The sequence below is a fragment of the Lemur catta genome, chromosome 9 (genome assembly GCF_020740605.2).
Source record: "Lemur catta isolate mLemCat1 chromosome 9, mLemCat1.pri, whole genome shotgun sequence".
In the NCBI taxonomy this organism is placed as follows: domain Eukaryota; kingdom Metazoa; phylum Chordata; class Mammalia; order Primates; family Lemuridae; genus Lemur; species Lemur catta.
The window spans coordinates 6,126,782-6,151,602 of NC_059136.1; the positions used below are offsets into that span (position 1 = coordinate 6,126,782).

General features: G+C 41.1%; 1 protein-coding gene across 3 annotated transcripts; it reads left to right on the forward strand.

Annotated features, from left to right (window-relative positions):
• Window positions 1-532: 532 nt before the first annotated feature.
• Window positions 533-23,628, forward strand: DET1 (DET1 partner of COP1 E3 ubiquitin ligase). 3 transcript variants are annotated; one of them, XM_045561742.1, is made up of 5 exons: window positions 533-689; window positions 5,191-6,283; window positions 9,078-9,265; window positions 14,698-14,889; window positions 18,633-19,290. In XM_045561742.1, the coding sequence occupies exons 2-5, from the start codon at window positions 5,201-5,203 to the stop codon at window positions 18,820-18,822; spliced, it is 1,653 nt and encodes a 550-aa protein (XP_045417698.1). In that variant the 5' UTR covers window positions 533-689; window positions 5,191-5,200; the 3' UTR covers window positions 18,823-19,290. The 3 variants fall into 3 exon arrangements, with proteins under 3 accessions (XP_045417698.1, XP_045417699.1, XP_045417697.1); XM_045561743.1 differs by lacking the exons at window positions 533-689; window positions 18,633-19,290 and adding exons at window positions 867-989; window positions 23,515-23,628; XM_045561741.1 differs by lacking the exon at window positions 533-689 and adding an exon at window positions 867-989.
• Window positions 23,629-24,821: the final 1,193 nt, after the last annotated feature.

Here is a 24,821-nt window from a genome sequence, read left to right on the forward strand (position 1 = left end):
GAGACCTGAATGATCCAAAGGAGGTTGATGCTTTCCTGGAAAATTTGGGCTCAGGCTGCCCAGAAAGAGGACAAAGTTTTCAAGGGAGGAACCAGCTTGTAAGAGATTAAAAGAGACAACATAAGTGAAAGGCAATTAAGGGTTAGAGATTAATTTAAGGAGATTAGTTCAAGGAGCTTTTATTGTCCGCCCACTGTGCGCGAGCAATTGTACTGGGCAGAGGATTCAGAGATGGCAAACACAATCTCAGTCCTCAAGGTGCTCACGATCTAAAAGGTAAGAGAAAGCTGATAGTTTCCCAGGTGATAAAATGGAGCATCTAATTAATTCTTATTCATGTTTTTGCAAATGCGCCCAGCAGGTGCAGAGACACTGCCATAGGTGACCACGAGGTGCTCCGCACAGGGCGCCCTGTTAATTTTTTCTTGCCAGCCGCTGAGCCTCTATGGCTTCGATCCCTCCTCCCGGCGCCAGGGTGCGCTGCACCGCTTCCTTAGCGCTAGCTGGACAGTGCCACCCTCTCCCTACTTCCCTTCTCGCTGGGCCGCGCTTCCGGTGGCTGGAGGAAGTAGGGGCGGCTGCCGCGGGCGCCGCGGGCCGGAGGCATGGCGGGGGCGGGGCCGCGGGAGGCGTGCACGGAGCAGGCTGGGACATCCCTCGCCCCGGCTCTTTGAGCCCGGACCAGACAGGTGAGGACTTCTCGTTTTTGGCCCAGCCTCCAAGCTCGGCAGGCCCTCCCCGCAGGCTCCTCCCCACGCGACGCTGGGGCCCGGAGGCCCCGCGGCGCCCGCCCTCCCTCTGTCAGAATTCTCCTCCCAGTGAGGCCCCGCCCCGGGCTTTTCTTTCCGGGGGCGCCCCCCGGGCATGTGTGCCCGTCCCTTGGCATTCCCTTCTCGTTTCGGAGGCCGTCACGAGGAATTGAGGGACTGGGCACCTTTCCCCATGGCGAAACCGAGACCCAGCAAGGGAAAAGGACTTAGGCCCACACAGTGAGTTAGTGGCCCGATTCCGTCAGGCTGTCTTACCTCTTCGGTTCCATAATGTAGCAGCCGCCTACTGTGTGCCAGCCTCAGTGCTGGGCTCTGAGACTGCCGTGTGACCAAAGTAGACCGGTTACTTCCCGTCTGGAGAGCACAGTTTAGCAGGGAGTCAGACGTTAAACACATAGCCGTGCAAGTGAAAGTATAAATACAAATTGCGACAATTACTATGAAGAAGACAAGAAGTAACAGGGAAACGTCCTGATGGAGATGACACTTAAGCTGCAACTTGAGAAGTTGTGGCAAGGGCCAGGGGAAATACATTGCAGGCAGAGGGAATAGCTCCGGTGGATGCCCGAGTTGGCAAAGAACTTGGCATGAGGCAGGTTCAGCGCTCAAGAATGAAGGCTTGCCGTGTATCAAACACCGTGTTTGTGTTCTGGTCCTTGGGAGCTTACCCTGTAGTTAGGGGCATAGGCATGAGAAAAATCCAGAGGCAGAGATGCAAGCATACAAAGTGCAGTGAAGGAGAAGTAGGGCGAGCATATTGGGATTTTATCTAATGGAGAGGTAAAGGGAGACTCCCCTGAGAAAGTGATGATTAAACTGATATCAGAAATAAAAGTTAACTCAGCAGAGTTAACTTCTGTAAAGGGCCTGATAGTAAATATTTCAGTCTTGTGGGCCATGTGGTCTTTGTCTCAGCTACTCAACTCTGCCTGTGTAGGGCAAAACCAGCTATAGGCACTAGGTAAATTAATGGGTGAGGCTGTGTTCCAGTGAAACTTTATTTCCCAAAACAGGGAGGTGGGCTAGATTTGGTCTGAGGGCAGTAGCTTGCAGACTTTTGCTCTAGTCTAGATCAGCATACATTTTATATCCTTACCCAGTGCATATATAATTGAAACTAATGTTTTACAAAATAACGTTTACTATTACTTTATGTGATAGTGTGGTATTTTCTATTTCATTGTATTTCATGTCAGCAAGAATATGCTCTAAATTTATTTCAAGGCCCTGTTAATCTGGTGTGACTAGCAGCAGTTTGAGAAACTTGATTTGCTCAGTCGTAGATGTCTGCACATTTTTAACTTAACTAGATATTATATAAACTCATATAAGACATTTGAAATTATTTTAGAAGGAGACAGAATATAAGTAAATAACCTCATTATTTATGTGTTTTTATTTCTAAAATACAGATTGGATCCAGTCATTCCTCTGTTTTCCAGTCTTTTTCTGGGCTTCTCTTTTATCACTCACTCTGTGATTCCTGTGTTCTAACCACTTGGAATTATTCTGTTTCCCAGTTGTGCCATGCCATGCTTTTTTCAAGTGTGTTTTTAGGCATCTTTTTACTTTGCCCAGTGAATTCTTTATCCTTCAAGGCCCATGTCAAATGTTGCTCCATTCATTCAGCATGTATATGAACACTTACTGTCCCTTGTCTTAAGTGCTAGGGATATAGCAAGGAATTAGACAAGGACCCTGCTCTCTGGCACAGAGGGACAGATAATGGAAAAGTAAACAAATAGGATAATTTTAGAAAGTGATAAAGGCCTTGAATTAAATAAAATAGGGTGAAATGCTAGATTTATGTGGATGAATGTGAGGTAATCAGGAAAACTTCTGAAGAGTTGCTATTTTAGCTGAGACTTGAAGGATAAAACGGGCAGCTCTGTCAGCGCTTAAAAAATGTTCCGCTTCCTTCTGGCCTCCATGGTTTCTGATGAGAAATCTACAAACATTTCAGTTGTTATTCCGCTTTAGGAAATGCATTGTTCTTAACTGGTTGCTTTTGAGATTTTTACTTTGTCTTTTAGTTTTTCCTAGTTTAACTATGATGTGTCTGGGTGTAGATTTCTTTGGGTTTATCATACATTGGGGGGGGGTCTCTGAACTCCTTGAATCTGGGGTTTATATCTTGAAGTTTTCAGCCATCATTTCTTCAATTTTTTTTTTAAGCATTATACTCTTTCTGGAACTCTCATGCCAAGGGTGTGTGTTAGACTTTTTTATTTTCCCTAGGACCCTGAGTCTCTGTTCACTTTTTTAAATCTTTTTTTCCTCTTTTGTTCAGATTGCATAATCCCTACTGATATATCTTTAAGGTAACTTTTTCTTTCTTCTGTTGACTCCATTCTGCTCTTGAGCCCATCCAGTTAGGTTTTTATTCTGGTTATTGCTTTTTAGCTCTAAAATTTCTATCTGGTTCTTTAAAAAAAACAATCTTCTCTTTCTTTGCTGAGACTTTCTGTCCTGACCTCGAGTGATCATCCCGCCTCGGCCTCCCAGAGTGCTGGGATTACAGGTGTGAGTCACTGCTCCCAGCCTAAAATTTTTTTAATTTTAGAGATAGAGTCTTACTCTGGCACCTAGCCTGGAGTGCAGCAGCATGATTATAGCTCACTGAGGCCTTGAACTCCTGGGGTTAAGTGATCCTCCCATCTCAGCTTCCCGAGTAGCTGAGACTGCAGGTGTGAGCCACTACATCTGGCTAATTTTTAAATTTTTTGTAGAGATGGGGTCTTGCTATGTTGCCCAGGCTGGTCTTGAACTCCTGGCCTCAAGCAGTCTTCCTGCCTCGGCTTCCCAAAGGGCTGGGATTACAGGTACAAGCCACCATGTCTGGCTCCTTCCTTTTTAAGGCTGAATAATATTTCACTGTGTATATATGTAGCACATTTTGTTTATCCATTCATCCATTGATGGACATTTGAGTTGCTTCCATCTCTTGGCTACTGTGAATAGTGCTGATGTGAACATGGGTGTGTAAATATCTCTTTAAGATCTTGCTTTCAATTATTTTGGATTTATATCCTTGAGTGGTATTGTTGGATCATATTGTAGTTCTAATTTTAATTTTTTGAGAAACCTCCAAAAATTAAACTGTTTTCCATAGCAGTTACACCATTATACAATCCCACCAACAATGCACAAGAGTTCCAATTTCTCTACAACCTCAACAACACTTGTTATTTTCAGTTTTTTTGATAGTAGTCATCCTATTGGATGTGAGGTGATATCTCATTGTGGTTTTCATTTGTATTTCTCTGATGAGTAGTGATGTTAAGCATCTTTTCATATGCTTTTTGGCCATTTGTATATCTTATTTGGAGAGATGTCTATTGAAGTACTTTGACCATTTTTATATTGGCTGTATCATTTTTTTTGTTGTTGAATTATAGGAGTTCTTTATATATTCTGAATATTGCAAATATTTTTTCACATTCTGTAGGAGGCCTTTCACTCTGTTGATTGTGTCCTTTGATGCACAGAAGTTTTTAAGTGTGATGTATTCCCATTTGTCCATTTTTGTTTTTGTTGCCTGTGTTTTTGGTGTCCCATCCAAGAAATCATTGCCAAGTTTGATGTCATGAAGCTTCTCCCATATGTTTTCTTCTAGGAATCTTATAGGTCTTATGTTTAGGTCCTGAATATGTCCTTAGTTAATTTCTATATATAGTGTAAGATAAGGGTTCAACTTCCTCCTTTTGTATATGGATATCCAGTTTTCCCAACACCATTTGTTGAAGAGACTGTCCTTTCCCTATTGAGTGGTATTGGTACCTTGTGGAAGATCACTTGACCACATATGCAAGGGTTTATTTCTGGGCTTTCTATTTCATTGGTGTATGTCTGTCTTTATGCCAGTATATACTTTTTTGATTACTGTGGCTTTGTAATATGTTTTGAAATTAGGAAGTGTGAGTCTTCCAACTTTTTTCCTTTTCCAAATTGGGCTATTTGGAGTCCCATGAGAGTCTTTATGAATTTTGGGATGATTTTTTTCTATTTTGCTAAAAATACCATTGAGATTTTGGTAGGGATTGGATTGACTCTGTAGACTGTTTTGGGTAGTATGGACATCTTAACAGTCCATTAAATATTTTTGTTTGAGTGAATGTACATTAAATGTGATTCCTATACTGTTCAAATTTGATGAAGTTGTAGATTTATTCTGTTGAACATTCCCAATAGCTGAGCATACTTGGAAGGTGTTACTAGTGAACTAGGTCCTTCCCTTAAACCTATTTCTAGACTTAGGAATGTCAGGACCACTTCCTGACTCTACTCTGGGAAAGAGAAATGCCAGTCACTATCACGTGGAGCGTTCCTAAATTTAGGATATTAGAAGGAAAATTTGTTTGACTTTGTATTTATGTTTTGATGAATTTTGTTTCATTTTCTTAACTTCTTTTCCATGCAGAGATGTGATAATGGATCATCATGTTTCTACCATCAAGCCTCGAAGAATCCAAAACCAAAATGTGATTCACCGCTTGGAACGCCGGCGGATCAGTTCAGGCAAGGCAGGTACCCATTGGCACCAGGTCCGAGTGTTCCACCAGAATGTCTTCCCCAACTTCACAGTTGTCAACGTTGAAAAGCCTCCTTGTTTCTTGCGCAAATTCTCACCTGATGGACGCTACTTTATTGCTTTTTCTTCAGACCAGACATCTCTTGAAATCTATGAGTACCAGGGCTGTCAGGCAGCAGAGGACCTACTGCAGGGATATGAGGGGGAGATCCTGTCCAATGGCAATGACCAGCGGTCAGTCAATGTCCGGGGCCGGCTCTTTGAACGGTTTTTTGTCTTGCTGCACATTACCAACGTAGCAGCCAATGGTGAGCACCTGAACCGGGAGTGTAGCCTCTTCACTGATGACTGCCGGTGTGTCATCGTGGGATCAGCTGCCTACCTCCCAGATGAGCCTCACCCTCCTTTTTATGAGGTATATCGGAACAGTGAATCAGTGACCCCCAACCCACGGTCCCCTTTAGAGGACTATTCCCTCCACATCATTGACCTTCACACTGGCCGCTTATGTGATACACGCACATTCAAGTGTGATAAAGTGGTTCTGTCGCACAACCAAGGGCTCTACTTGTACAAAAACATCCTGGCCATCTTGTCGGTACAGCAGCAGACCATCCATGTCTTCCAGGTGACTCCTGAAGGCACTTTCATTGATGTGCGGACCATTGGCCGCTTCTGCTATGAGGATGACCTGCTCACTGTGTCAGCTGTTTTCCCTGAGGTACAGCGGGACAGTCAGACAGGCATGGCCAATCCTTTTAGGGATCCTTTCATCAACTCACTCAAGCACCGGCTTCTGGTATACTTGTGGCGCCGTGCAGAACAGGATGGTAGTGCAATGGCTAAGAGGCGCTTCTTCCAATATTTTGACCAACTGCGGCAGCTGCGCATGTGGAAAATGCAACTTCTGGATGAAAACCATCTGTTTATCAAGTATACTAGTGAGGATGTAGTAACACTACGGGTCACAGATCCATCACAGGTATGAGGTGAACTCTCCTGCCATTTACCCCTCCAGTCTCCTTGGCAGAATGGGAAGGCCTCTCTGTTGCCTATAGCCAACCCTCAGAAGTAGACATTTTACGTAGTCTGACTTGCCATTCTAGGGCTCAAACTTAAAATCAGCTGTTTTTCTCTGGCCATATGTCTTCATCTGGACATGTGGAAGCTAAACATGAAGACATTGACTGGTATATAGTCAACTCTGTGACTAATAGCCTAATTCTTCTGCAGAGCATTTTTAGTACTCTTGAGATAGAAGCTCAAATGTTGTTATACAAGAGCAAGATTTGGACGACCTATGGGTAATCCTCCCTTGATTTTGTAAGGCTGTGCTTATTGGCCTGGCCGCTTTAATTCTGGCAGTGAGAGTAAGCAGACCATACAAAAAAGAAAATCCTTTAAAAAATCTAACCTCACTTTCCTACTTAAATGGCTAATGTCAATTTACTTCTCCACAAAGTCATATTTGTAAGGTATCTGAGAGGTTAAGTTCATTCGACAGAATTGAGTTTTTCTGCTTTACCCTGACCTTTCCCACATGCTGGGACATGGGTTGTAGAGCAGTGAAAAGATCGAAAGGAAGCCAAAATTTATGACCCACCAGGAGAATTGTCAGGACTGTGGGTCCTAACGGTTATTTGGTTCGGGTGAAAGATATTGGTAGGGGGAAGAGGCATTTCTCAGAAGGGGATCAGGTGATGTAAAGAGCACAGAAACTGCTAAGATTCTTGGGTTGAAACACCACGTTGAAATTCGGGGTAATTTGGGCATTTGTCTTAGAGAAACTCTCTACTTTGGTGTTGAGCAAATAAGAGACCTACCTTTCTATACCTTTGCCCCTGCATTCTCCTGTTTCTAGGTTGTCTCCTTAGATACTAGTTTGGAAATTCAGAACAGCCAGCAAACCAGTAAGCGATGAAGTCAGTTGAGTTTGGTATCTTACTGACCTGCAGCTGATTCTACCATTAAGAAATATCGTACAGGGCATTGTTTCCTAAGACCTCACCAGTCACCTGTGGCAAAATATCTTTTAACATCTTCTCAAGCATAGTTTGTGTATTCTTAAAAAAAAAAAAAAAGAGGGAGTAATATGGTTGGAGGTAATTTTTTTCTGTATATTTTTTTCTTCCCTGTCAATGAAGTCATCCATTGAGGTATCCTAGGTGAGCATCTAGTTCATCTTATGTGTCATGGGAGATACTGGTGGTGAAGTCCTTGACTTCTCTACCCTCCTGTTCTTTATTTCCCAGTCTGCTCTGGAGGTAAGGCTAGCAAATGTTTGTGTAATTCTATATTCATAAAATTATGAAAGATCCTGGTGAAGCCCTGATATGATCAAAATGTTGTCCAAGTGTATAGAAAGGGCATGAGTCAATCTTTTATTTAGGTTTGAGCTATAATTAATTTTTTTATTTTGGAGGGAATAAGTTACCTATGATTGCTGTATTTGAGATTATCCTTTTTTCCTTTGCAAAAAGGTGACCTATTTTATTCTGGTAGCTATAATAAGTTGTAGCTAGGAACATTACTAGGGCTCTATCCCTTGCTTACAGAATTGGTAACTCAAAACCCAATCTTTCTGCCCTGCTTGTCCTCCTTACTCCTCCCCAGTTTAATTCGATAGGTTCCAATAAAGTTAATGAATAAAAAGTGCATCCAAACACAAAGCCTTGGTAATAATAAGGGTATTATTCTCAGGTTACTTTCCAGCCTCTTTAATTTACAGCCAAATTTAATTTCCAGGTGACCACAAAAGCCATGTAATACAAGCTCTAGGAAGGACTAATTACTAGTAAGACTGGTGGGCCAAATGGCTCCAGAAAGTGGTAATGGGAGATTTAAACTCAATCATAAGAGGCTGAAATGCTAATCATAGTGTCCTGTAAACTTCTAGAGTCCTATTAATTCACACTGCTACATTCACTATGACAAAAACTAGAAGTTCCTGGAGCTTCCTTGTTAGGCAGAGCAGAGCCCTGGAGGTTTAAAGGAAGCAGGCTAGTCACCTAGGGGCCCATTCAGAAAAAGCGGTAACTCTGCCACCTATGGCATTTGAATGCTTTTCAGGTTCCCCCTCTGATCTTAATTGCTACAAATCTCAAATGTATTTTACAAATGCTCTTGGCTGAAAGAAAATTTATGAAGAAAGAAATGGAAAATACCTCTCTGATTTTTCATTTGTTCAGCAGCAGTACCCTGCCTAGATACAACTTGGTTGGGCAGTTTTAGAACACAATGTACTTAAGGTGTCTCTCTGCATGTTAGAAATATTAAGAAGGAAAAATAAATGCCCCTAAATTGAACTTTCAACTGTACACATACAAGAGAAAATAATTTGCCAACAGGCAGCCCCAGGCTGCAAATCACTTTCTCAGCAGGAAAGAAAATTAAATCTGGCTTTTTAAAAAAGTGTTTTTTATTTCAGGGTGGGATGGGGAGCAAGTAGGGAATAAATACTTGGAAGGAAAAATATTGAATTTGCACAGTTTGAAATGAAAATTGAAAACCTTTTTATACATATATGCTGGCCAACTCAGTAATGCTAGCAGCACAAATACAGTAGGCAATCTGGCAACATTGAGGCTCTTAATTGATAAATCCCACTGATGCTTCCTCCTTTACCAGAACCACTCAGAGCCATGTTTCCACCCAAGTGTTAAAGCTGAGGTGTTTGCTTGTTTTATTTGGGTGCCTTGATTTTTCAGCCAAGTGGTAAGTCTCCTAAGCATGGCATTATGCTTAGCTGTCCCATAGCGCTCTCTCTCCTTCTGCAGGCATCTTTTTTTGTGGTGTACAATATGGTGACAACAGAGGTGATTGCTGTGTTTGAGAATACATCAGATGAGCTTTTGGAGCTCTTTGAGAACTTCTGTGACCTCTTCCGTAATGCTACCCTGCACAGTGAAGTCCAGTTTCCCTGCTCAGCTTCTAGCAACAATTTTGCAAGGCAGATCCAGCGCCGGTAAGCTGTTCCACCTGGCTCAACAGTCTTCATTTTTCTTTAGAAAAATTGATGTTAGGCCAATAGCTATTTCTTCCAGGAAAGCTTCTCTTATTCTCTCTGTCCACCTGGCCTTGGTTAGTCTGCCTGTTGTAACCCCTTGAGTCATCCCGAACTTCTCCTTTCTGTCTCTCAGCATCTGTGTAATTATTTGTGCATTGTCTGTGATTCTTCCTGTATGTGAATCACTGTATGTGACTGTATGTGATCTATAAAAAGGTAAAGACTCTGTCTTTATTTATTGTTATATCTTCAGAAGTATACTGTCAAACCCTTAAATATTTGTTGACTACATTATTAAGGAAATTATTTTAGAACTTTTGGTTAAAAATAGTGTGTTGAACACATGCATTTATCTGTTTCATCTCCCAGCCCCACTAAAATGACAAGAAAGGAGTAAGAGGTTTAAACCTGTAAGAACAAAGAAAATGGGAGAGGAGACAATTGGAGACAGGATATGTCAACAGAGTTTTAGGAGCTGAAAACCCAGTGAATGGGTTGACTTAGCATACCTCAGAGAGTAAAAACTGCAGAGCTTAGTTATCAAGAAACAAGCCTGCCTTACACCAGAGAACTCTGGAAAAGGTCAGGACATTGGAGGCTCTAGGTACCTCTGAAGGTACCTGTGAGGTAGGCTGAAATCAGGAGGATTGGTAAACTTCTTAAAAGGAGCAGCCAGACCTTCCAGATCCCTTCTCTAGGCCTACAGAGCCAAAGTACTATCTCTTTCTCCCCCTCCACAAAAGTCAGGAAGTTTATTCTCTGGACAAATTGAACCAGAAAAGCTCTGGTCTCAGGTTCATGAGATGTATCTAAGATTAGGGACGAGACATGTCATGCTAAAAACAGCAATTAGGTAAAAGTTGACTTACTGAAGGGTAAAACTCCTGTCCCCCTTCCCAGATGTGGCACCTAGGCTTATCTTCCCCAGGCAGGAGATTAGAGGTCCTTCTCCATGGAAACTGACCAAACCCAAAGAAGAGACTTACAGATACTGACACTCGGAGTGCCTTCACAAAACACTTAGGTCATCCTAAATTGATACCCTTCAGTCAGCAAGGTCCTCCTATGAACTAGAGCTTCTAAGAATTATCTTAACACATTATTGTGAAATGAATGGTTCCTTTGGACCAAGGGCGCAAGCTAAATCTTACTCTAGTCAGACAGTACCTCATCAGATTTCACATATCCAAATTGTTCCCCTTGCCTTAGCCAATAATGGAAAATAGCTGTTTTAAGTCCCAAGACAGATCAGACCACAGTGAGTGGATGAATCAGAATAAGCATTACTGCCACTGGGAAAAACATGCAAAGCAGATATCTTAATGCAGTGGCATCATATTTCCATAAAAGGATAGTACTATTCAATTGGAAATAGATGGACATTCATTTCAGACAACTGACTTGCCTTTTCCTTTTTCTGTGGTTCACACAAATTTTCTGCCTTATTAGCCTCTCTATTCAGTGTAGAAGGATTTTTGGAAGCAGAACATGGATCAGAATTTGCTTTTTTCATTTTGGAATGAATTTTCTTCTTTTAAAATTAACTCTAAAATTAAGCAGATCATTAACCAATAACAAAAGGTGGGTACACTCAATCAAAACAGCAAAGAAGTCACTGGAAGGCAAGTTCCATGAGGGCTGGGATTTTGGTCTATTATAATATATTCACTGCCGTATCCACAGCACCAAGGCCAGTGTCTGTCATGTGGGAGGAGCTCATTAGGTATTTCTTGAATACGTGAAGTTGTCCAGGAATTTAGAGGAAACTGTGTTTTCAAAAAATTATTTTAGAATGCATCTGGAATTAAGCAAAATTGGTAAAAGTCCCAGGAGGAGAAAATAAAAGTTGAGAAAGCTTGTATATTCCAGCTCAGTGACCTTCAAAATTTTGCTTCATACCACCAAAAGATTTTGAAAAACTGTAGATATTCTCACATATTTTTAATTTGATCTTTGAATATTTTTACTATTACTACTATATTTAAGTAGTTGTAGAGAAAACTATTTTCTTTTTTTTTTGTTTTGTTTTGGAGACACAGTCTTACTCTGTTGCCCCAGCTAGAGTGCAGTAGCGTCATCAGGCTCACTGTAACCTCAAACTCTTGGGCTCCAGTGATCCTCCTGCCTCAGCCCCTCTTGTAGCTTGGACCATAGGTGAGAGCCATTGCACCTGCCTAATTTTTCTATTTTTACTAGAGATGGGATCTCGCCTTTGCTCAGGCTGGTCTTGAACACCTGAGCTCAAGCGATCCTCCCACTTTGGCCTCTCAGAGTGCTAGGATTACGGGTGTGAGCCATCCCGCCTGGCCTAGGATGCTATTTTCAATGTATATTAAACATTGACATTTGAAAATAATATTATTAGAACACTCTTTTAAATACAGCCAAAGGAATCTAAATACCATAGTAATTGGTATTCAAATATTTGATATAAAAAGTTCAGAGCAAATTATTTCCTGTGGGAAATAATGTTGGAAATTTTACATTGTTTCTTCTTATTCTCAAATTCATATATCTATTCCATTTCCCTCATAGAATTGTATCTTTTTTTTTTTTTTGAGACAGAGTCTGGCTTTGTTGCCCGGGCTAGAGTGAGTGCTGTGGCGTCAGCCTAGCTCACAGCAACCTCAAACTCCTGGGCTTCAGTGATCCTACTGCCTCAGCCTCCCAGGTAGCTGGGACTACAGGCATGTGCCACCATGCCCGGCTAATTTTTGCTATATATATTTAGTTGGCCAGATAATTTCTTTCTATTTTTTTAGTAGAGACGGGGTCTCGCTCTTGCTCAGGCTGGTCTCAAACTCCTGACCTTGAGTGATCCACCCGCCTCGGCCTCCCAGAGTGTTAGGATTACAGGCGTGAGCCACCTCGCCCGGCCAGAATTGTATCTTAATGTAGTATATTTTGTTAACCAGCCTATCATACTTTGCTGCTTTGAAAATACAATGTATATATAAATTGAAATTATTTTTTATTTCTTATGAATACATGTCTCTAAATACGAAATGTTCTCTTCTTGCTTCTATTTTTCAGTAACAAAGTAAGCAATGCCGTTAGCTGAGAGTGAGCATGGAGTAGGGGCATGAAATAGCTATGGAAGAGAGTGGGAGTCTGGCAGGTCTATGGAAATGTAGCATGAGTGCCCTGCAACATTAAGGGCCCATATGGAGTTCATGGTTATAAATTTAAAGTGAGCGTTCTTGTATGTTTTGTCTCCAGCCTTGGAGAAAATCAGATGGATACAGGCATGGAATACAAGAGTTGAGCTTAACTAGGTTGTAGTTTTTTCAAGTAAGTCTCACAAAAGAAGAGAGTTCAGGATTGTTGAGGATCAATACAATGGAGCAATTTTCATGATTGACTATAGGAACAAAAGCTGGCTAAGGAAGGAAAAGAGGATATGATGAGGGTGTAGGATGGCAAAAAGTTGGTAGAATCAGTGGACTGTAGGTCCCATGGGGGCTGAAGGGTTGCTGACGCTGAGATGAGTAGAGGAAGTGAGGAGGGAAGATGGGAGAGAAGATGGCTGGAGAATGCGGTGTTCTGCTCTGAGATTACAGAGGTGTTGGAGGCGTGGTAATGGCGAGGTTGAGGGTGTGGCCATGGAGTAAGTGGCTGAGGTTGAGAGAAGTTCAAGGAACTAGGAGGCCATGGTGTTAGAAGGATCGCTGTGAGAGTTTTGAAACCAGCAAGAATTAAGAGAAGCATGGTTGGATGGAGTGATACTAAGCTAGGAGCTGAAGTGGTGAAGATGTCAGAGGGAGTGACTGCTTCATCTTTTCATCACTGGGGAGTGTGGAGAGTGGAGGTGGTGGGTGCTGCAGAGGAAGAGGCACTGCTCCAGCCTTTAGATTGTCACAGATGCGTGCTTTGATTTGTGATCCTCACAAAGCTGTGGGCCAGCCCCCACTGTTTTACCCAGCAAAGCCAGTGAGCCGGGAGGGGTTGTGGATTACGAGATGGTGCTAGATCTTTGCTGAAAACCAAAGAGTCCAATCAAAGGATCTTTGATTCCAGCTCAAACGAAAGGGAAAAAATAAGTTCTTTTTGGCCCAAAGTTTAATTTTATGATTTACAGTAAGGCTGTGAAAATTACTGTCAAGAGGAGTACTGGAAAAGCAGCATTGATAGCTAGGCTTTTTTTGGGGGGAGCTGATCAGTGTTCATGTCCATTTGGTACAGCGGATTAACAGTGAAAATAAAAATCAGTCCCAACAAATCAATCTTTCTGGTCTTGTTAATGTTAAGAACATTCAAGTTTTTTATTCCATTGGTTTCAGGGGTGAGATGTTATATATTCCCCCCAATCTAAAAAATTTTATTTATTTCCCCTTAATTGTTAAACCATCTGATATGATTTGATTCAGCAATTTTTAAAAATACTTACTAATAGTTGACATTCTTTCTAAGAAAGTGAAAAAGAAAAAAGAAATCCAAAATGTCATTATACAAATAACCATTAACATTTTGATGTATTTCTGCCAGTCTTCTTTTTTGTGTAATTTTTTCCTTTGTTTTTAACCTTACTATAATATACAGGCAGTATTGTAGTCTACTTCTTTTACTTGCCATTATGATAAAAATTTCTCCTATTACTATATAATCTTTGAAAATTATAGTTTTCTGTTAGTTTTTAAATTTTTCCTTCAATGTTTCATTGTCATAAACAATGCTGTATTGAATGTGTTGAGATTTTTCTGCATGTAGGAGTGTTTCCTTGGGGTAAATTTCCAGAAGAATAGAAATACTTGGTCAAAGAGTACTAAATTTAGTATTTATTGCAGTTATCAGAAATAGCTGCTCTGTTATTATTTTCAAAGATAAGTCATATATGTGACTCTGTGTGAGTATTCTTCTAGATACTGGTGTTTCTGCAGGAGTATGGAAAGCTAGTTCCTAAACTTTATTTAAACAAACTAAATATAAGTAATTTATCAAAATATTTGGTGGAAGTTAGCTTCCCAAGAAGAATCAGAGAGAGGCTATTTCTGTTCAGGATTCTCTGTTCTACGTAACTAATTCAGTCTGAAGTTATTATTTGGGGAAAGTAAGTTCCTGAACTTTTTCCCCTGGTTGAGCTGTTATCACAAACGAGCAGAAATGGTTGTCATACACTAGTTATACTCATTTTAAACTTGTTTATAGAGTCTTTGCTAACTTTTTAAAAGTAATTTGTGTTCCCCATTTGTAATTCTGCTCTTTGCTTTTTAAGATTATTTGTAGCTAGCCAGACTTGTGATGTGCGAGAGAATTCTGTTTTCATTCAATATCTAGATTTTAATTTTTATTTAGAGAAGGAGTTGTTTTTAGACATGTGTTAGTCAATTTAAAATCCAAGACAGCTTTGCGTACCCACTAACAAAACCTTCCTCACTGGTCCTTTGTTTTAGGTTCAAAGACACTATTATAAATGCCAAGTATGGAGGGCATACGGAGGCAGTACGCCGGCTGCTGGGTCAGCTCCCGATCAGTGCTCAGTCTTACAGCGGGAGCCCCTACCTGGATTTATCTCTCTTCAGCTATGATGACAAGTGGGTGTCCGTCATGGAGCGGCCCAAGACTTGTGGAGATCACCCTATCAGGTACAGTGTCCCTGCTACAGCTACAGACTGCTTAAGGGCAAAAGACAGCTTGCTTTCTCTCTCTTCTTGGGCATCATTTCCTTGTGACTTTCTGTTTGTACTCAATGGTTAGACTGAAAGGGCAGGCTATTTCTGTAATGTGGTGAGTGCTTTGATCATTTAGGTACTAGTCTCATAAGTTAACCACTCCTACTCTTTGCTTCTCATCAGAACATCTGATTCAGATAAGTGTTGTCCCTTTTAAAGTTATCCAGGGAAGGAAACTGTACTATTCCATTTAATAATCTAATACCATTGCATAATTTTTATAGTTGAGGCTTTATTATTACTAATATCTAACACAAATTGAACTTACTGTGGTGGCTCAAGCCTGTAATCCCAGCTGGGAGGCTAAGTGGGGAGGATCGCTTCAGTCAAGGAGTTCGAGGCTGCAGTGAGGTATGATTGTGCCACTGCACTACAGCTGGGAGAGAGTGAGACCTGTCTCTTAAAAAACAAAAACCCACAAATTATTTTATCCTCCCATGTTATCTAGTAGAAAAGATAGCAGAGACAATTTGGGGAACAGGCAGGTTTAGGGGAAACGCATGCTCCCTCATTTGTAGGAATTTTGGAGTGTAGACTACTGTGTTATTGCTGAAACCCTGAAACTAACCTCATAAGCAGTCCCTCCCTCACAGAAATCTGGTTCACAGACCCATCTGCCTCTCCACATCTGGAGCCCTTACTGTTCTGTGTGCTGTAATAGGTACTAGGGAGAGGAACTGGCACCAGTGTCAGTAGTGGGATTGACTCAAGGGATGTGTGTTCCTGGAGCTCTAAGCTGGAGCTTGGAAGATCTTTTTCATTTAGAAACAGTGGTAGCTAGGTCTTTATAATAGATGTATTTTATCATCCAGCTTCATTGTATAATTAAAGGGGCCTATGTTACATATTCTGTACAAGTAATTCCAATTCCTTTGGGAAATTGTAAATTCCAAAAACCAATTAAAATTTTTTTTTATTATGGAAAGTTTTTTTTGTTTTTTGAGACAGTATCTCTCTCTGTTGCCCAGGCTGGAGTGCAGTGGTATGATCATAGCTTACTGCAGCCTCCAACTCCCAGGCTCAAGTGATCCTCCTACCTCAGCCTCCCAAAGTGCTGGGATTACAGGCATGAGCCATTATTCCTGGCCCAAAAATTTTAAATATACTCAAAAAGTGGAAGAGTATAATGAACCTCCATGTACACATCACCCCCTTCAATGGTTATCAGTTCATGGCCAGTCTTTACTCATGTATGTCCGCCACCACCACTACTCCCTCCCTTTCTGACCACTGGCCAGATTATTTTGAAGGAAATCCCAGTTATCTTAGCATTTTACCCATAAGTATTTCTGTATGAATTTCTTTTTTTTTAATTTAAATTTTAATTTTTTTTTGAGACAGAGTCTTGCTCTGTTGCCCCAGCTAGAGTGCAGTGTCATAATTATAGCTCACTACAACCTAAAACTCCTGGGCTCAAGCAGTTCTCCTGCCTCAGCCTCCTGAGTAGCTGGGACTACAGGCACTCACCACCATGCCTGGTTAATTTTTCTATTTTTAATAGAGAAGGAGTCTTGCTCTTGCTCAGGCTGGTCTCAAATTCCTGAGCTCAAATGATCCTCCTGCTTTGGGTCTTCCAGAGTGCTGATATTACAGACGTGAGCCACCACGCCCAGCCCTGTATGAATTTCTAAAAGATAAGAACTTTAAAAAACAAAAGCCAACAAAACCTTAATACCATTATCCCATCTTAAGAAAATTAACAAAAAATTTTAAGGCCAGCAAATATCTAGTCAGTTTTCACATTCCCCTGTTTTGTAAATATTCTTTTTACTGGTAATTTGTTTGAATCAAATCTAAACAAAGTTCAAGCATTACACTTGGTCACTATTCCCTTAAGTCTTTTTTTATTCTATAGGTTCTATTTCCCTCTTTTATTTTCCTTGCAGTGAAATTGTTGAAGAAACCAGGTTGTTTGTCATCTAGTGTTCTCCATGTTGTAGATTTTGCTCATTGTATCTCTGGGGTAGTATTTACCATACTTCTCATTCCCCCAGATTTCCTGTAAACTGGTTGTTAGATTTAGAGGCTCAAACTACTCACTTTAAGTTACAAGCTCTTTGTGTATTAGAGAGTATGTGAGTAACATTAATGTATTTTTTTTACACATAAAAGCATATGATAGGCCTCATTTGATCTGAGTCAAGTAGCACACATTTCTCTCCTTTCTCACTTCCCTGCCTTTCTAATTTGAAAAGATGAATCTAAAATAAATCTGGAAATGCCCTCACCCCTGAATAAAGGAGATTTTTCTTGTAATTCTTTTTTATATTTTTAATTTAAAATGAGAAATGGTAAGGATATTAAAGGCATTTGAAGAGAATATGCCATTACCCTTACACCTTTATGGTATATTTTTGTCTATTTCATTTGTCAATATGCATGTTTATGTTTACAGAGTCGTAATCGTGGTTAGCATCATATTTTCTAGACTGCTTTCATTTTATAAATATTTTTCCATCTTGTTACATAGTTCTCACAATTACAGTCCTAATGATGGTATATTATTTCATCAAGTAAATGTGTCATAATTTATTTAACCATTCCATTGTCACTGAGCATTTATTCGCTTTCTGCATTTTTACATTAGAATGAATGCCATAGTAGCCATCTTTATTCATGTCATTAGTTACTTCATTTAAGTTAAATTATGAGGTTATAAATTCTTCTGAATGGGATTAAGTCAAAGGGTGTAAGTATCTTTAGGTCTGCTTATACATTTGCTTTCTAAAAGGGAAATCATAGAGCTCTTTAATTCAGGGCTTTTTATTTCCTAGAACTTCCTCCCAATTCAGGCCCTACCCTGCTAATTATCTCTGGTTTCCCAAACCACAGGGCATTTATTTTGCTTATGAGAAAAGGTATTTTAAGTACTGAGAAGGATGGAAGCATCTTTAGTCTCACTGTATTAGGTGAAAAATTAGAAACTACTTAGTATTTTGTTTCTTTGTGTGAAAAAGAAGACCCTTCCAAAAGAATTTATTTTTAAAAATGAAAAACTCAAAGATAGACCTGAGTCCACGCTGTCCTATGTGGTAGTCACTAGCCACATGTGGCTATAGAGCACTTAAAACGTGGCTAGGCCAAGTTGAGATGTGCTCAAGTGTCAAATACACACCAGATTTCAAAGATTCAATGGAAAAAAAAAAAGAATGTGAAATATCAAATCTCTCACTAATATTTTTATATTAATTATAAGTTGAAATGACTATTTTGGCTATACTGGAGTAAATAAAATATTACAATTAATTTTACCTTTTTACTTTTTTTAATGTGGCTACCTAAAAATTTAAAATTACACATGTGGCTTACATTTCATTTCTAGCCCTAGTCTAGACAATCTTGAGGCAGGAACCTCTGCAAGTTGGGGGAGTGTAATTGAGGCTGTATTAAGGGTCATCTGGGGAAAGAAATGACCAATGACTCAGTACAACATCGCAAAATTCATCATCACTCTGCCCCTAAAATGAGCTGATCAGACCAAGGTGATTTTATATAATAGTTCTGATAACCTGGGGTTGATGTAAGAGATTTCATTAATAAGGTGAAATTATGAGTTGCAACATTCCCCTGTTGTCTAGATTTCAATTCGGTGGTGAATATCAATACTCTCTCTCTTTCTCTCTTTCTTTCTCTCCCTCTCTCCTTGTTCTGTTTAGGTTCTATGCCCGGGACTCTGGCCTGCTCAAGTTTGAGATCCAGGCAGGTTTACTGGGCCGCCCCATCAACCACACAGTCCGACGCCTTGTTGCCTTCACCTTCCACCCTTTTGAGCCTTTTGCTATTTCTGTGCAGAGGACTAATGCTGAGTATGTTGTCAACTTCCATATGCGACACTGCTGTACGTAGGTGCCTCACAAAGCCAGGTTATCTGGCCTTCCAAGACTTTGCCCCCTTCTTATCTCAGTGGACTCTAAAGCAAAAGCTTCTGACTGCCAGCTTTGTTGGTTCCAGCCTGGTATACCTCAGATGGGGAGAGCCAGAGAAAGGAGCAAGCTTGGCTCAACCTAATGGAATTTTTTATTGTATACAGTACTACTACTGATCAAGTCAAAGTCCTTTTGCCTTTCCCTGTGGGAATTCCCAGCATTAATTAAGCCCATTTCATTTTTGCTTTACTTTGCATTTTATTGCTGTGAAGATGAAATCATTATACCTTTACCCCCTTCATGTCACTTCCTTGGCATTATGATTTACAGCCTGAAGCAGGTAAATCTTATTTACTCATGCGAACTATGTGCATCTTTTCCACTTAGCCAATAAGCAGGGCTATCTTTATAAGAAAAAAAATAAAGCCTTGGTATTTTCTTACTTAAATATATCCTGTTTGATGACTGCCTTATGTTCGTATCACACCCAATGCTTTGCAAGTATTTGGGTTCCAGGAAGGACAGTGAAAGAGACGAGAGGCCATGCATGCAGCAGCTGCTCCTGGGAGGACTAAGTGGTGAGTGCTGGCAGGGAAGACAGTTATCTGCCAGGATGTTTCCTTCCCTAGGGTTTTCTCCTGGTAACTGTCACAGCTGGAGGAACTGGGCGTAATTGCGCATCCTCATGTGGAAGCATGCTCCCATCTGTACCATCTGTGTCATGCAGGTGGAGGAGGGAGCAGTTCTCGTGGGCCATAGCAGAAACAAACACTGTGTAGCACGTTCTGTAATTTGGGTAGTGGGAGCTGGCAAGGTGCAGGTGTCCCTACGGATACTAGACTGTTCCTGGATGGCCGAGCCATCACAGCTGTCCCACAAACACCTGCCGGCCCCAGCCGCATCCTTCTGTCACATTCTCAACTCTCGCCAGACTGTTTGTGTTTCATCTGCATAATGTATCCACCAGAAATATAGTAAGCTTGTTTAGTAACATCTGACTTTGAAGGTAGCTTTGAAATGTTCCTGAGGGGGCTGTGAAAGGAGCCATGGGTACAGACAGCTGGATCCTGTATTCCCTCCACCATCCAGGCTGACTTCTTTAGGGAATATAAGAAATGTGATATGAGATGCTGAGCCCCACCAAAAACTGTTCAGCTAATTTCAGCATTTTCAAAATTGAACAGCTAAATTCATTCTCATTCAACATTCAACACAGGCTTTGAGCACCTACTATGAGTCAGGGTAGACATTGTGTCAAGATGCTAAGAGTGAGGAGAAAAGAGACAAAGAAATCATCATAATTCGACATGGTAAAAGCTCTAATAGTGTCTCTCTGGGGACAGTGGAGGGAGATGAAGAACTGATGGAGAAGGACGGGTATCCTGGGGAAGGAAGGAACACTGGCGTTGGATAAATTAGAGTGTGTTGTGTGTCCCAGGTTGAAGAGATTTCAGGAAGAGGCCTAGACGTGCAAAGGCTCAGAAGCATGAGAAGGGCTGTCATGTTGTGGAATGGTAAATAAGCTGATATGGCTGTAGCATAAGCTGGGGTGGAGGTGGCCAAGCAGTAGACTGAGGGGATATCAGGAAGAGAGTTCTTGTGCACGGTGCTAGGGTTTTATGTAGTGGAGGCATAATATGGAGTTCCCAAAGGTAACTTTCAGCTGTCTGGAAGATGGCTTGGAGGGGATGGAGACTAGAGAGAGGGAGGCCAGATGAGTCACTGGTGGTCATCCAAAGGAGAATGGCTTGAACACCGTCACTGGGCCTCTGGATGGATGAACTACTTTGTAGATCATGGCAAATATAGGATCCCAAAGCTTGGTGATTCTAATCATGTATTAACAATACAGATACTGATGGGGTTATGTCTGGATTAACCCATCATAAGTTGAGACTATCTGATGATGGGTTTATCCAGACATAACCCCATCATAAGGAGTATACTGAATGTGTATCACTTTTGTACCATCATATAGTGAAAAAATTGTAAGTTGAACCATCGTTAAGTTGGGGACCATCTGTAATTGTGTTCTTGTAATGTGCTACTCATTATCACAGGAGAAGTCTTGTCACATGTCTGTGGGGCTGAACTAACCTTTCCTTGTAGAAACACTTTACCTACAGTTTTTCTTTGAACCAGGTTGCTTGATTGTCCCTGAGGACTTGGCAGAGGGGAAAGAGCATGGAGTATGAAGTTACTCGGGCTTCCTTGTGAATCCCGGCTCTTCCACTCATTCACTGTGTAATCATGGGCCCATCTCCTAGCTTTTCTGAGACTTAATTTGTACTTCCCTTCACCTTAGTCACACATTCGCTTGGTCCTATCCTCGATCTTTTCCTTACCTCCAACTGCTCACCTCTGAAGTCTGAATTTCATATACCCTGCTCTGACCACTTCCTTGCAGCCTTTACCCTCCTCACTGTACTACCCTCACTACACAGGATCTTAGACTCACTGAAGCCTCCAATCCCTGACCCAACCTGGATTAGTTAGGGTAAGGTTTAACTGCTATAACCAGAACACCCTACAATACAATGGCTCAAATAGGAGAGGAGGTTTTTTCTCTCTCTCTCAGGTCACAGCACAAGGCAGATGTTCAAAGTCAGTGAGTGGTGCTGCCACACACAGCCATTCAAGGACCCAAGTGTCTTCCCTCTTGTTTCTCTGTTGTTCCCTGTGGCCTTTTCCTGGATTGAGCTGGGGAGAGGATGAAAGAGTGTGGAGGAGGCTCCACCTGATAGAAAGGCCCCTATCCACGAGTAGCACACATCACTTCCACTCACCTGCCATTGAAGGGGTCTTCACTGCATGGCCACACAACAAGCAAGGGAGCCTGGGAAATGTAGTATGTGTGGCCAGCTGTGTTCCAGGTACTCTTGTATTCAGAATAAGCGATAATGGGTTTTGGTGGACAGCCAGCCATCACTGGGACACTAGCATCTTCACTAGCTGTCACCTGCCTCAGGTCCTCTCTTCTCTCCTTTTTCAGTCCAGGTTGCATGGTCTAACACTGTAATCACTCCTTTGCAATTACCCTTAACCTCCTGGCTGCTCTGCCTCCTTCATGGTAACTTAGAAGAACCTCAATTCTGTGCGCATCTGTGTCTGAATAGCTGAAAATAACTGCAGAAAAACCCTGTCTTTAAATTCATGACAACAAACCTAAAATATGCACCCAAGACTGCTGAGGAATCCTCATATACTTCCCTTATCTGTTTACTTTCCAACTCCTTGAAATTGCTGTTTTACACATTCACCTCTCTCTTCAAAACCCCTCCTCCAATTTCTCAGCCAGTCATCTTGCCACCTCCTTCGTGATAGAAATGGAAACAATCAGATGGGAATTCCCTTATTTTTCCTTTATCATGTCAACCGTCTCACTTGGATCTATACACGTTCTCTGCCTTTCTCCTGTTTTAGTGAATGAAATATCCCTGCTTCTCTGAAAGACCAGCCTCTTTACCTGTCCACTGAATCCCATCTCCTTTTGACTCCTCAAAAGACCTTGGTCCTTGTTTCCACAGGTATTTTCTCTCTCTTGCATCATCTTTATCTTGATAGGCCATTCCCGTCAACACATAGATGTGCTCAAGGATATTTTGTCTTTAAAAAATCCTGCTTTGACCCGTTATTCTCCTTTAGTTACTGCCCATTTCTCTTCTACCCTTCACAGAAAAACTTCTCCATAGAGTTGTCTAAATTAAATGATTTCACTTTCCTACGGCCGATTTTTCCTCAACCCACTTCAGAGAAGTTTCTCCCTCTACCTCTGAAACTGTAGTTGTTTAGGTCAATCAGTGATTTCATGTTGCCAAAACAGTGGTCACTTCTTGTCCCTCTTTTACCACCCAATGTTGTTGGACATAGTTGATTTATCTCTGTATCAAGAAACACTTGGTTCTCTTGGTTTCTGAGACAGTATGTGCTTCTGGTTTTCTTCCTGCCTTACTGGTTGTTGCTTCTTGGTCCCCTTTGCTAGCTTCTCCTCTGCTCCACCTCTAGCTTGCAGAGTGCCCTGGCACACGGTCTTGGAGCCTCACCTCTTTTTCTCTATATAGTCTTTCTTTAGTTGATTTTGTGCATTCCCCTAGTTTTAAATTCTAGCTATATATTCATGCCTCTCAAAGTTACAACTCCAGTCTGACCCCTTTCTTGAGCTCCACATTTATATATCTCATGACTTATGTGACATCTTCATTTGGATATCTAATAGGTATTTTAAAACTAGCGTGTCCCAAACAACATTGATTCTCACCCCAACCTCCAACATATTTCTCCGTCAAGATTTTCCATATAGTTTCAATATCTATCCATTTATTTTAGCCAAAAACTTAGGAATTATTCTTGATTGCTCTTTTTTCCATCCCTCCTCCATTCTCCCCACCCCCACACATCTGACTTCACTCTAGGGATGCACCCTGAGCAGTCTAAGCCAGTCATGGTAGTCCTGTACTCTTTGCTAGTGACCAGAACAGGATCCAAAACCAGTCTGCATAAGGGGTCAGTTTAGGAATGTCATGTGTCTTAATTCAGGTCATTTATGTCATTGGTGCAATGACATAAAGATTTCTGGGGAACATTTCTCTTTTGAGAATGTCAGTGAGGAAACATGGCCCACATTTCTATTATCCAGCACCCTATGACCATACTCAAAAAGAATCTGCCTTAGGATGAAGTTGACCTTCTGGATGGCGGAATGAAGAGGAGGAAAACTTGGCTCAGATGATACAGCTGGATGAGTAGAGCACACAACCCCCAAACCCACCCTACATCTGGATTTCCAGTTCTGTGAGATGATAAATTTCCTTATTGTTCAAGCCACTTTGAATTGGGTTGTCTGTTTTTAGCAATTGAAAGCAAATTTTATTAAATTTTTAAATTTCACAATATTCTGGGGGTACAAACATTTTGGTTATATATGCCTTTGCACTGCCTAAGCCAGAGCTACAAGCATGCCCATCCTCCAGGGTGCTCTGTACCTGTTAGTTGTGAATTTACCCATCCCTTCCACCCCACTCTCACCTGCCGAGCACCCAATGAATATTACTTCCATGTGTGCACCTAAGTGTTGATCAGTTAGTACCAATTTGATGGTGAGTACATGTGGTGCTTGTTTTTACATTCTTGTGATACTTCACTTTGAATAGACAACCTACAGAATAGGAGAAAATATTTGCATGAAAGCAAATTAATAGATGCAAGGAGAACGGCAGGTGAAATTCCTGCTGGCTGGGTGCTCAGTTTCGGTTTTCATGAGGCCCAATTAAGCTGGGATTCCTATTCTTGGATTTCTGTGACATTCCTGGTTCTCCCAAAGCCCCCATGACCATACCTGAGCTGGCCTGTGTGTGTCTTGTACCTGAAAGAATTTAACTAAAATGGGAGATAAAGCACTCTGCCCATTGAGTACTTGGCCCATATTAAGTTCTCAATGCCTTTGTGTTTGTTTATATTAGTTTTGTTGCTATGGGATTTAAGGCAGCTCTCAGTAAATTCCAGTGTCTTCTCTTCACAAATGTCCAGTGGATCTCAAGAATCTTTGGAGAAATAAATTCTTTGGAACCAAAACTTTAAGAAAAGCAGAGACAGACTTCCGGGTATGTCTTTCAGATCCAAATTCTTCTCTGAACCTCTTCTCTCACCCCTACTTGGCAGGGAGCTGGCAGATCAACGATCAGTGCAAGCTGCTCTGGACCTCCGAGAGAAAGTTTCCATTTAAATATAGCAAAACCTCTTTCATTTGGAGCTGTTGTGGAGGAGCACAGTATAAATGAGTGAAAAGCCTAAATTAGATAATTTTTAAAAGAACGGTAGCTTCATTATTTTCAAGTACACAGAGTAACTTAAACTCAGTCATGCAGTGTTCCTTTGTAGGAGCCCTTGGGGACTTTCCTTAATGAGTAGATTATAATTATTGGTAATCAGCATAACAGTTTTCTGCAATGCGTGCTTTGAAAGCAATTGAGCATATTAAGT

What these genes read in the sequence shown, in the direction of transcription:
- DET1 (XM_045561741.1), top strand. Translation starts at nt 943, where the DNA reads ATGGCGAAACCGAGACCCAGCAAGGGAAAAGGACTTAGGCCCACACA. An exon ending in GGGTCACAGATCCATCACAG is followed by an intron (nt 6,284 to 9,077) that starts GTATGAGGTGAA and finishes CTCCTTCTGCAG; the next exon opens with GCATCTTTTTTTGTGGTGTA. An exon ending in TGTGGAGATCACCCTATCAG is followed by an intron (nt 14,890 to 18,632) that starts GTACAGTGTCCC and finishes TGTTCTGTTTAG; the next exon opens with GTTCTATGCCCGGGACTCTG.